Genomic DNA, 13,974 nt, shown 5'->3' with positions numbered 1-13,974 from the left:
TTTTTATTCATTTGGTCCTTTCTTTGTTCCTCCCTTCATTTGTTCATTCGTTCATATTTTTGTTCCTTCCTTCATTAGGTCCTTTGTTCATTCATTCATTCATTCGTTCCTTCTTTCCTTAGTTTGCTCAGTCCTTCCTTGAATCCTTCTTTCATTCATTTGGTCCTTCCTTCATTTCTCAGTTCATTCATTTGCTCATTCATTTGTTCCTTCCTTCCTTCTATCCTTAGTTTGTTCAGTCCTACCTTGTCCTCTCTTCACTTCATCCTTCATTTGTTTGCTCATTCATTTATTTGTGTTTTTGTTCCTTCCTTCTTTAGGTCCTTTGTTCATTCATTCATTCATTTTCTTGTCGGCTTAGTTCCTTTATTAATCCGGGGTTGCCACAGCGGAATGAACCGGCAACTTATCCAGCACGTTTTTATGCAGCGGATGCCCTTCCAGCCCCAACACATCTCTGGGAAACACCCACACACACTCTCAAACTCATGGGCAATTTAGCCTACCCAATTCACCTGTACTGCATGCCTTTGGACTGTGGGGGAAACCGGAAAAACTCAGGGAGAACATGCAAACTCCTCACAGAAACACCATCTGAGCCGAGGTTCGAACCAGCGACCCAGCGACCTTCTTGCTGTGATTCGACAGCACTACCTACTGCGCCACTACGTCGACCCTCATTCATTCATCCATTCATTCGTTCATTCGTTCCTTTCTTTCTTAGTTTGTTCAGTCCTTCCTTGAATCCTTTCTTCATTCATTTGGTCCTTCCTTCATTTCTCCCTTCATTCCTTTGTTCGTTCATATTTTTGTTCTTTCTTTCATTAGGTCCTTTGTTCATTCATTCATTCATTTGTACATTCCTTCCTTCCTCCCTTAGTTAGTTCAATCATTCCTTGAATCTTTCCTTTATTCATTTGTTCCTTCCTTCGTTCCTCCCTTCACTCGTTCGCTCATTTATTCATTCGTTCATATTTTTGTTCCTTCCTTCATTAGGTCCTTTGCTCATTCATTCGTTCCTTTCTTCCTTCGTTTGTTCAGTCCTTCCTTAAATCCCAGATTCATTCCTTTCTTCATTAGTTTGGTCTTTCCTTCGTTCGGCCCTTCCTTCCAATCTTCATTTGTTCCGTTTGTTGATTGTTTAAGGCTGTTTGGTGATTATAGTCATGCAGTCAACATCCTTCATTTTCTCATCACTGACATGCAGTCTATAAAAAGTCTCTGGGTCATTGCGTGTAAAGATTTCGGACATCTTCTTTGACTTTTTTATTGCTTCCCATGTCTTAAGGGTTTTTCAGTATAAGGATTTGATTGGATAGGAATCACAGGACTGATTTCTCTACTTTAGCCAATCACCAATGACAAGAAATAGATAAATGAATGACTGCAGGTTGAAGGAAAATAGTGGAGTAAAATACCAATACTGCATTAAAAATGTACTCAAGGTAAAGTAAAAGTACACATTTTTAAAACTACTTAGCAAATTACAATTACAGAGAAAAACTACCCAATTACAGTAATTGGAGCACACTCTCGTTAACTGTCGTTAACCCTTAATGTGTTCGTTTAACAATTATTTAAGCATTTTTGGAAGCTTAAACGGATGACCACAACCCAACAACATTATACAGCAATGACAGAAGGAAGTCATATTCACAGAGGATGCCTTGAGTGGGAGAAGATGATAAGGTAAATGTTCATTTTTAAGTGAACTATTCCTTTAATACCACCCTCTGGCCAAGCTATATCATCACAGAACAGCAATACACGCATAAAACATTCTTTTATCTGCGTCCAACATTTACACGTCATCCGTAAAACACACTACATGGCACATTCTCAAGCCTGGTCTGTGTATCTATGAAGATAAATGCAACTTGACCTACATGACTCATAGAAAGATTTGGACAGTGGGAACACAATCATCTCAAGTGAATGAACGAATGTCAATGACTCCCTTGCCCATGTGGGCCCAAGTCTGTCACACTGACATGCCGTGTCCCTAAAACACTCTCTTGGCTTAATCTACCCACAAGCTTCCAGATGACGCATAACTTTTGTCATCGACCAACTGAACCCCCCTTTACTGGAGTTTTTACATAAGCCTTTCCATCCCACTCCTCCTGTGCCAGCTTGAGATATAATCCCCACTGTCAATCCACGTGGCCGAATGATCTCTTATGGGTGGAGGGAAGGGTGAGGGTGGAGGGGAGATAGAGCGAACAAACAGAAAAAAAAAAAATCCCAGGATTTAGCCAGGAAAAGGATTAGTACTTCCTGTCAACACATGGAGCCGAGCGCACAAGCGTAACGTTGCAAGAGCCTAGGGGAAAAATGCGTAACAATCGCCAATGTGAGCTCTGACTAATTCCCAAGAACTGGAACTTAATATTTTTGATGTTCTTTTATTATGGTTTTTATTTTATTAGTGCTTGTGTCATTTGTTTAATAAAGGAGAGAACTGTTGCCGCTGCAACCAAAGTTAAAAGTTTGATTGTGCATACAGTGGATATCAATATCGAACACAGATCAAACAACACTTTCAGAAAGCTCAGTTATTGGTGGTAATTTGGCACTTGGTGGTGATTACCTTAATAATCAGACTATAAAAAAACTTTTGAGAATTCATTGACCTTGCAAAATGAAGAGGATCCAAAAGATCTTTCCAAATTTGGATTTTCTAGAACTGCCCAATCCCACTTCTACCCCCTAAGGCTGATTTATACTTCTGTGTCAAGCGCATGCGTATGCTGTGGCACAGCCCTTGCATGGTCGCACAGCCCTCACCGTGGCCAATGCTGACACGCATCTCTCAAAAGATTTAACTACACTTAACTATACATGCAAGCTCTGTGATTGGTCGGCTTGGTATTGCTGATGAGTGTGGGTGGGTGGGGGTTGGGGGCCCTGGAGTGAGTGTTTAAAATTGTCGAATCCTGTGAAGAAGCTTCATGTGGAAACTTTTCTTTTGTGTTTACGTTATGATTAAAGTTGTTGCATGTCCGCTGGCTCCAGCCTCAAAACGCATTTCGGTTATTGTAATTTTATTGAAAAACAGCACAAACAGTGCGCAGAAGTATAAATGCACAGCAATGCGCAAGGCATGCACCATGGGTCATGCTGATCACTCGACGGAGAAGTATAAATAAACCCTTTCCCCTACCACTCATTTTGCGTTTTTAAGTGGAGGGGTAGGACTGTTCCAATTCTCTTTAGCCTGAAGGTGTAGGGCAAAGGGGAAGAGCTAGATAGCCCTTAAAACAGATTTTTCAGGACCACACCCGAAACCAAGAGGGTACAAAAAATTCCCAGAAGACACCATCTACAGTGGCAGAATGGCTGCACATGGAATTTGGGAGATGCACAAATTAGTATATTTTACAACAAACAAGCAAATGTTTTAATACATTCATAACCGCATTTGTGTTGAATCGTCATGTTTAAAAAAAAATCGATAAAAAAACCCCAAAAAATTTTGCTATTTATAATCCACAATAATACTCCTGTATGGTCATACCACAACAAACTTTCACATCTGTCCCTTGATGAGGCTTGAATTCCCTGTCAGAAAAAGTCTAGTGGCTGGGAATGACCTTTTTTTACAGTGTCTGCTATAATGTTGTTTCCGTGTGTTTACATGGAAGAACATGGCCCAGGTGTAAAAACACAGTACCGTTACGAGCTTATTGCCACATTATATCGTTATGATAACATGATAAATGCCTAGTGATATCCTGAAGATAAATACCAAAAAATAACTCAACGGAAATAACTACAGCAGTGGCGATCATCAATCTCATAGGAAGAGGTTGTGATGACATGTGATGACATGTGCAGTGTTGTAGTGCTGTGTCATTTCTTAGGGGTAAATTTTGAAGCCCTTACTCTTCAAACTCTGTTTCAAGGGCCATGGGGAAAGGGAAGGGGTAAAAAAAATAGAATTGGGATTAAGCCTAGAACAGTGATTCTCAAAGTGTGGTAAGTGTACCACTATTGGTGCACTGGCTACCTTCTAGTATGCAATATCATGTTAAAAACGTGTTTAAAGGTGACCTTTTATACCTTTGTAAGGGGTTTAAACAGTGATGTGGCAACAGTGTGTGAATGCAGTCAGTCTCTAATGGTAAAAATTCATTAATTAAATTTTTTATACACACTTTAGATCGGATGGAATACGATAACTGTTTCTCAATATGCGTTCTTTAGCGGTCTTGCATCCTCGTGTTCTCGTGTAACATCATCATCAACCACCAAAATTCAGTTACAAAACTCAAGGTCGCAAGAATGGAGGACTTGTGAAAGTTCCTGGATGTGTACTTGATATCAAGGATGTCTCGGTACAAACTTAATCGCAAAGCTCGCTTGAGAAGTCCCAGAAGTCATTGCGACTAAATAAAAGAGGTGGGAAGTGTGGCACTTTATATAGATTTATTGTTAAAGTTCAGAGATATGACTTATTTCTCTCAGGAGTGTCCATAAATGAGACGCTGAAAGTAAACATTGACATGAAAATCTTAATAAAGGCATATACACATTAAGTGTGTTTATTTGTTGAAATTTGTATTAAAATCTGTTTTATTTGTATTGTGCAGGGTGTATATGTAATGTTTTTTGTGCATATACATATATATATATATATATATATATATATATATATATATATATATATATATATATATATATATATATATATATATATATATATATATATATATATATATATATATATATTGAAAATGAGAAAACAATGAATTGTTGTATGAATGCTGTAATATTTAAATAATTAAATGTGACCATCAGGAAGGACGCTGTCAAGACACCTCTCCACAAAAACACAAGTCCATTCTCAGTGTTTTTGGAATTGAGAAACTGCCATTATGTTTGAAGTCCAAATGAGGAAAGACTGAACCCAGAGTGAAGAAGTCAGTGAAAGTTGCATGAGGTATTTTCATGGATTGGTGATTTCTGCAGCAAGAGTTAAGTCTCTTTTACAGCTAGATGGCAGAGTGAGTGCAAATTGTCAGCAGTGCTGTTAACTAGGGACTATTTTCAGGTGCTGAGTAATATGATTGTGCCTGCTGCAGCCATGGTATAGCAGCAAAGTGGATAGATTAGTATGCCCAAATGTGAGTATAGTTCCTACTCTTATCACCTAGAAAAAAGGAACTTTTTTTATTTTCCGTCACTCTTAGTACATAATGTAACCACAGAAGAATCTATCACTGAAAATAGGAAAATATATAAACTCTTTTTTATTTTTTTTGCGAGAGATGCTAATGGTCTAATCCAATTGAATGATTTATACTGAGCTATGCTAAAAGTGTTCCCGCCAGACCTGGAAATTGGCTGAATGGATTCAAAAATATTAAAATCTTTGTAACTGTAAAGGACTTTTTGTAAAAAGTTAAATGATTCTATTTACAAGAAAGGTGGAGTGAAGTTTTAAAGCTATAAAGATTACATTATCTGTTCTTTAATTTGCTCTCCGCTTTATTTTTTAAATAGACTCACTCATATTCGCTGTGTTTAGATTTGTCAGGCCCCAGGCGGAACCAGCCCTCCTCTTGCAGTGCAGACTGAAGCTTATTGATGTTGAACAGGACCTGAAGGAAAACAGAAGCAGCACACGTCAATCGACGTGACAATTAGCTGTCAAAGCAACCGAAGCTAAACACAGCAATTGGGACACTTATTATTGGGCGACAAAGGCAATGTCACAGTGAACATCTGTCAAACAGAGAACAATTGAAATACAATGAAACACTGACTACGCTTCAATTATTTAGGCAACTTCAGGATACGCTGAATTGACAAGTAAGAAATATTTAATCAATTATATATTATATAAATATTTTTTAAAAATTAGTTTTGCTTGTTCGTACTAATATTGAAGAGTTCAGATGCAAAAACCTAAATGCCATCTGAAACTTTCTTCTAAAATGAGCATTTTTTGCAAACTCCCGTTTGTATGTTCAGTAAATCCACTTTCATGGCAAAAACAGGTTCTTTTTATTGCCTTTAAAGTGAGAATAATTCAACAAAAATATTGGAGGCTGAGAAAAATGCTAATTTTAGAAGAAAATTTCAGATGGAACTTAATTGTTTAATGTTCAATCCACTTAAATTTGTAGATACAATTAATATCTTAAGGCCCAATGTGTTTTTTACACGCAATTTTTATTTCTTTTTGCTATTTGGGCTTATTGGAACCTGAATAGAATAAAACCTATAAAGTATCAACTTTTACTACGATGTACTTTTAGAGATAACTGATATTCCATCAGTTATTTTTCCCCCAATATCTGTTTAATGGAGAGAAGATTTTTTCACCACATTTCTAATCATAACAGTTTTACGAACTCATTTCTAATAACTGATTTATTTTATCTTTGCCATAATGACAGTAAATAATATTTGACTACATATTTTTCTAGACACTTCTATACAGCTTGAAGTGACATTTAAAGGCTTAACTAGGTTAATTAGGTTAACTAGGCAGGTTAGGGTAATTAGGCAAGTTATTGTATAATGATGGTTTGTTCTGTTGATCATCAAAATGTAGCTTAAACAGGCTAATAATTTTGTCCTTAAAATGGTGTTTAAAAAATTAAAAACTGCTTTTATTCTAGCCAAAATAACGCAAATAAAACTTTCTACAGAAGAAAAAATATTACCAGACATACTGTGAAATTTTCATTGCTCTTTTCAACATCATTTAGAAAATATTTTAAAAAGAAGAAGAAAAAAGGGGGCTAATAATTCTGACTTCAACTGTAAATAACATATACATTTTTTTTTAACATATTTTGACTATCAGAGAGTAAAAACAACCCCCACCCTCCCATTTTGGACAGTTAAAATAGTGTTTGTGACATTTCATATGCTGCAAAACAGTTGCAGGATGACAATGTATGTCTGTAACAAAATAAAAACATTTAAAGTATTTTAAATAGCTACTTAAGAGCTAAAATGTGCTGTCCACGTATGTGGCCACTAAGCCCTAGGAGGTTAAGCTAATTTAATCGCTTTGTATTGGGACAATGTGAATGGATTGTGTGGAGCCCTGCATTTTTTTTAACCGTGTAGCTTTTCCATTATACTTTATTTATTTCAAAATAAACCCAACAGGCACAGCAAATGAACTAAATGAATGTATTTTTCTTTTCTCATCCGAATAGCACTATAATTTAAAAAAATGGTTTGTTGTGCACTTCCATTCGCACTGTTCCCAGCATGAACAGGGTCTAAATAATGAGTATGATTGCATTGTTTGACAGTTTACCTGTTTCATTAACATTTTTCCTCCAAATAAGCCCAAAACTGAACTAAAACAATTTTGATTTCGAACACTTTATTTGAGCAACACAAAAGCATTAATCAAACATAATACAGTTCTTTATTTATTCATTATTATTGTTTTATTATTATTATTATTTGTTGTATGTATTTTTTTGGATCATTGAATTGATGATAGCAACATGTAATTACTGACGCTGTTAGGGAGGGGAAGAAAAGGGGACATTAAAAAGGAAGTAAAAATGTGTAAACTTATGGTACTGTTAAATTATTGAAGAAAATAAAAGATTTGAATCATAAAAAATAATACAGTGCTTGTTGAATGAACATTTCTTTTTTCATTTATGTTGTACAAATGTGACATTCTTTGCATTTATTGCTTCCTCAAGTTTAGTTAGTCATCATGTGAGTTCAGATCAGTTAAAGGAAAACTTTCGTGACCCTCTTTCTTGAGGATATGCATGCTTGACACGTAAGAACAGGTTTGTTCTTGCATGTAATTTTTGACTAAACTATGCGATGTGTAGCTTATTTGTATAGTAACTTTATTGTTGTTTTTTTTTGTTATTTTACATTTGCTATTTTTTGTTTATTTCTACTTATGCTGTATTATTTCAAATAGAATAGGCTATTGTTCCAATAAAATCACTTATAAACTGCAGAACACATTTTTTAACATTAAAAATTGATGGAGATCAAGGTCCCTAAATGCAATTTGAAAGCATAAATAAACTGAAACACCAGTAAGTCAAAGGCTACAGAGAACTGATAATAAGAGATACTTTTAATGGAATAGTTAATCCAAAACTGGACATATTGTCATCATTTACTCGTCCTTCACTAGTCACAAACATGTTTGGGTTTCTTTCTGCTGTTGAACACAAAACTAGTTGAAATATGTAGGAAACCTGTAACCATTTACTTCCATAGCATTGTATCTTCCTGTTACATAAGTCAGTAGTTACAGTTTTCTAACATCAATTAAAGTATCTTCTGGAAACAGGAATCTCACAAAGATTTGAAACCACTTGAGTGTGAGTAAATGGTGGGTAAAATGTTTAGGTGAACTATTCCTTTAATGAATAACAATACTGTCTTTATTTGTGCTCCAGATTAAAGTTCTATTTATTTACCCTGTAAAGTGTAAGTGAAACTACTGTGCCTTTCATTCAAAGTACATTTTTATATTGGATTAAAAGAAAAAATATGGTTTTTAATTTTACCCTGTTTTATCCAATTTGCCATAAAAAAAATGAAAGCTCAAGTTTTTCTCAAAGTAGTATCTTTACTTTAAACCGGCAGTTTCATCCGAGTCTAAACTATAATTTGGGAGAAACTGATCAATTCAGCTGTAACAAATTACAGTAATTTTATTAACTTTGATTTGATCTTTTTTTTTTAGTATAGAAATTTTCCCATAATGAAAATCAATGTTGTACCAAAATAAAAATCTAATGTGTGTCTTTATAGTAGACAACATTTTTACTTTGGGTGATTGTAATTTCTTTTCTGAACACAAGAAATGTGTTTCATTTAGGTTAAATACAATTTTAAAGTTTGAACCAAAGTAAAATTATACTTTGAGAAAGTCTAAACATTTTATCTGTAACAAATTCCACTGCATTTTTTTGAAGGTGGGTGCAACGTATGTTTTAAATGATAATTTTGGCAAATATTTTAGGTTGGACCATTTCTAATGTTAGTGTATCAATCTATACATCACACAAAACTATTAAATGACTTCAGATGAATCATATTTATTATCCTTTTTTTTAAGTTTGACAAATGCAGAGATGTTTGGAAAAAATAAATATATTTTTGGGTCCCACAGAAAGCACATCATGTGTGTACCAACCTGACGCCCCATTCACACAGGGCGTCAGCGCTTCCTATTCACTTTGAATGGGTGACGTCAGGCGTTGCCGAACTGCATTGTGGATCCGTCGGCGCCGCTAGAGAGGCGTTGCTCACTGCAGAAGTTGGGACTAGCTCAACTTTTCAAGCGCCGACGGAAGCGTCAGCCTATCAGATCGCTGTATGCAAATACACCAGCTAGACAGTGGCCTATTGCTGACTGAATTTCATTGGCTGACACTTCTATGACGATTGCGTTAGCCCCAACTTCAGACATGCCTTCAGTCAAGCGTTGATGCTGAAGCCCCATGTGAATGGGGCGTTACAATGAAAACATGATGACATTTAGGGGAACTTTCCCTTAAAACACACTTTTTTGTACTACTTATTTTAATCTTCTACAGTATATTTTATGTTTAGTAAAGCAATTCAAAACATTCTCTAATCCAAGGATGCTTAAACTCGTTCCTGGAGGGCCGATGTCCTACACATTTTAGTTCCAACCGCAATTAAATACACCTGGAACAGCTGATCAAGCTCTTTCTAGATACGCTAGAAACTTCTAGGCAGGTGTCTTGAAGGAAGTTGAAGCTAAACTGTGCAGGACACCAACCCTCCAGATCTGAGTTTTGGCACCCCTGCTCTAATCCAAATCTCCTAATGCTAATCCATGAAATGTATTGCACCTTATATACAAATCTGTTGTTCTAAAAATAGTAAACAATATTTTTCATTTATTCATTTTCTTTTCAGCTTAGTCCTTTATTAATGCGGGGTCGCCACAGCGGAATGAACCGCCAACTTATCCAGCATGTTTTTACGCAGCGGATGCCCTTCCAGCCACAACCCATCTCTGGGAAAAACTATATTTTTACTTTGAGCAATTGTAGTTTTTTTTCTAAACACAATAAATCATTTTAATGTAGATTAAAATAAATATTACAGTTTGAACCAAAGTGTAATTATATGTTAAGAAAGAACAAATTACTGATTTTTTTTTAAAAGTTGGTTCAAAGTATAATTTTTTAAGTAGAATTTTTTGTAATTTTTTTTTAGGTTGAACTATTCCTAATGTTAGTGTATCAATCTATAAGGATATGTATTATCCTTTTTTTAGAGCTTGACAAATGAAATGATGTTTGCAAAAAATACATACAGTACTGTCAAAAGTTTTGCTGTTTTACTGATAGTACAGTGGATATATGTGACCCTTTAGCATTAAACCAATCATAAGTGTAAATTATCTTTCAGTTTATGAATGGATTGTTGGGATAGGAGTTAGGTTAGGTTAGAGTTTAAATTATTTTGGTTTAATTGTTTGAGACATGTGAAAAACAGTGTTGAAGAGAGGCTATTTGTCCTGGATTGAGCTTACTTTCAACCAGTGTTGTTAGCAGTAATGTCTGAATTGATGGAATTGTGAATGTTAAAAAGTACAATAATTGGAGTGACATCCTATTTGGAGAAAGAAAACAGCTGATGAAACACAGACAGTCATGAAAGGGCCTCCACAGAGTCCAGACCTGAATGTTATAGAGGCTGTATGAGATCACCTGGACAGAAAAATAAGCTAAAGACACTCCTAATCTCAAGTGGAACTCTGGAAAGTGCTAAAAGAAGCCTGATATTACACAACACATTATCTCAATGGATATATGTGAGCCTTTAGCATAAAGCCAATTATAAGTATAAATCAACTATGAGTGTATGTATGGATTGTTAGGTTAGATTAGAGTTTGAGTTGTTTTGGTTTATATGGTTTAAGACATGTAAAATACAATGTTGGAGAGAGTCTGTTTGTCCTGGTTTGAGCTGCTTTTCTACCAGTGTTGCTAGCAGTAATGTCTGAATTGATGGAATTGTGAATGTTGAAAAGTACAAATAGGTTTTAATTCATTATGCCATTCCTTCTGGAAAGGACTTCAGTGGTAATAGTTTCATTTTCAGCATGACAATGACCCTCTAATTGCAGTGAAATCCTATTTCGAGAAAGAAAACAGCAGATGAAACACAGGCAGTCATGAAATGGCCTCCACAGAGTCCAGACCTGAATATTATATAGGCTGTATGAGATCACCTGGACAGAAAAATAAGCTTTAAGACACTCTAAATCTAAAGAGGAACTCTGGAAAGTGCCAAAAGATACCTGATATTACACAGCACATTATTTCAATGGATATATGTGAGCCTTTAGCATAAAACCTTCTTCTGCATAAAATTTTCCTTCTGGAAAGGACTTCAGTGGTAATAGTTTTATTGGCAGCATGACAATGATCCTCTAATTGCAGTGAAATCCTATTTCGAGAAAGAAAACAGCAGATGAAACACAGGCAGTCATGAAATGGCCTTCACAGAGTCCAGACCTGAATATTATAGAGGCTGTATGAGATCACCTGGACTGAAAAAGAAGCTTTAAGACACTCTTAACTGATAGAAGAACTCTGGAAAGTGCTAAAAGAAGCCTGATATTACACAGCACATTATTTCAGAAAATATCAGGACAATTAGTTTTGCTTGGTGCCAAGGGAAGCCACATTAAACATAGACTTTAGCTTGAAGATGAAATGTTGTGCTGTTGTTGTTTTTTTGTACCTATTTGCTATTTTCTTTTTATTTAAGTTTGTTTTTAATAAAGAGACTGCTTGACAGTATCTTGTGCAAAGGTCTTAAAGGGTCACGAAACACCAAAACACAATTTTTGAGCTGTTGACAGTCGTATACGTGTCCCACACTGCTAAAAACACTATTAGGACACCTATATTTCACTAAAAAGTGTAAATTAGTTGTTTTTGCGTTATTTCAAGCAAATTCGTACTTCCTGTTTGAAACGAATTTTTAAAGCTGCGTCACGGTCATGACATAATAGCGTGTATTCCAGCGTGCAGACTGGGTGTCTGTGCCAGAGTGAGTCTTATTACGTCTTACAGTGTGTTGCATTAATGCATGAGTAAGGCTTGGTTCAAACCAATCAGCGCGCTCTATTGTGCAACTTCATTAATATTCATTAGTGTCACCGTATTTACACCACAGAGACACCACGTTGTGTTGGCAAAACAAGCGTGAAGTGTTGCTTTTACAGTTTGCTGCCATTAAGTTTTGTTTTCATTTTCTCTCTGTAAGAGCTTATCTGGATTACGTGTGAATTAACAGTGTACGCGACGCTCGATGACAACAATAATTTACGCGTCTAAGGGGGATTATTGTTTACCTGAGAGCTGTTCTCATCTGCAAACGCTAAAATCCGGATTCCGGATGTAGTCTTCTCCTCATAAAGACACGGCTCTAGTTGCTGGTGATTGTCCTGTCTCTACAGATTTGGTAAGTGAGCGACCAGTGCTCTTTGTTTATTCAGTTTGTTCGTATCGAATTAAGTTAACTATTGCACTGAGTGCAAACATGTTAGCACCGCATTTTGTGACCGGAATAACACACGCGGCTTTCGGACGCTACCTGCCGTGTGCGTCATTCGCCGTGCGGTATCAAACATTGCATGAAAAATACACGCTTAGAGCAGATCCTCGAATCAAATATCTCGTTTGTCGCGAGGGGCATGAATGAATTCTCTGAATGAAAGAGCCAAACTGCAGTTAAAGTCCAACATTTAATAATTTGGCAAATAATTCGACTACAGATGTCCATGTAGATTAAACACCATCCCTTTCTCCTGTGTGTATTTTGACTGAAACTCGCGCGTGCCCAAATAGACACTCCCACACCATCCCACTTTAGTTCTTCCGACACTCCCCCCTAAACAGAGCTGGACACCCCCACTTTTCTGACTTTTTCCAAAGTAGAGGTGTGAAAACACCCTGCTGAAACAAGGGGGTTTCATGGCCCTTTAAGCCACCAAAACTGGTATAGTGCTTAGGACTTTTGCACAGTGCTGTATATTTTTGTATCCCACAGAAATCACATGTGTACCAATCTTACAGTAAAAACATGATGACATTTAGGTGAACTTTCCTTTAAAACACACCTTTTTTTGTACTACTTATTTTAATTTTTATTTTATTTTATGTTAAATAAGGCAAAGGCGAAGTCCAAAACATCCTCTAATCCAAATCTCTTAGTGCTCCATGCAGGAAATGTACTTCACCTTTCCCAGGAAGTCATTTCTGCTGACCAGATCCCAGTCCCACACCTCCACACTCAGTAGACTGTCAGTCAGCGCCTCGTCCAGTTCAAACTCAAAACTCTCGTTCCAGCGAGGATAACAGGACTTTTTAACCACCTGGAGGGAAGCAGAATCAAGGTTAACAGACCTTTCTAGTGTGGCAGATCAAATGAGAGGCTTACAGAAGTACTACATCCTTACCGAGCTCTCATACGTTTTCCCATTGTATCTCACTCGGACAAAAGGATCAGAGGCCCCATTGCGATCCTTTTTCGCAAGATCTCTAGAAATAAAGCCGAAAGTACATGAAGCTATTAGACGCAAATCCAAACACAGCTTATGAAGATGAAATCTCCCAATCCCCATTTCAGCAGTCCATGCCTGATTCACAGACACTGAGGACATTTTATTTTTGTGCATGGCTCGTTATATCTGTTTCTTTATGTTTGAATAACACACAACACTACTCGTGACTGCAGATGAAATAAAAATAATTAGGCCTCCTTCTTCTTTTTCAAATATTTCCCAAATTATGTTCAATAGATAAAGGAATATTTTTACAGTATCTCCTATAATATTTTTTCCTCTGTAGAAATTCTTTAAGTTGATTACTAATAATAGTGTCTTGAAAATGATCTAGTCAAATAATATGTACTGCCTGTCATCACCATCAGTCATCATCAACAGGAAGTCGGATACTTTCTGATTTC

At 36.2% G+C, this 13,974-nt stretch overlaps 2 protein-coding genes across 7 annotated transcripts in view; one reads left to right on the top strand and one right to left on the bottom strand.

The window, feature by feature from the left end:
- Positions 1–13,974, top strand: part of mcama (melanoma cell adhesion molecule a) — a 638,953-nt gene that overhangs the window by 141,030 nt on the left and 483,949 nt on the right. The window lies entirely within an intron of this gene.
- The window catches only part of rasa4 (RAS p21 protein activator 4), a 100,194-nt gene that overhangs the window by 38,530 nt on the left and 47,690 nt on the right, over positions 1–13,974 (bottom strand). For all 3 annotated transcript variants that reach the window (XR_015490440.1, XM_087252599.1, NM_001099451.2), the window contains 3 exon segments: positions 13,466–13,547; positions 13,247–13,381; positions 5,512–5,603 (listed from right to left, as the gene is read on the bottom strand). Coding sequence is in view for 2 of the 3 variants with exons in the window: in XM_087252599.1 (XP_087108725.1) it covers positions 5,512–5,603; positions 13,247–13,381; positions 13,466–13,547 (309 nt within the window). In the remaining variant the exon portion in view is untranslated.

Source organism: Danio rerio, chromosome 5 (genome assembly GCF_052040795.2).
Source record: "Danio rerio strain M-AB ecotype USA chromosome 5, GRCz13ab, whole genome shotgun sequence".
NCBI classification, from domain to species: domain Eukaryota; kingdom Metazoa; phylum Chordata; class Actinopteri; order Cypriniformes; family Danionidae; genus Danio; species Danio rerio.
Note: the sequence above shows the minus strand (reverse complement) of the source record. Positions and strands in the feature narration are given on the sequence as shown.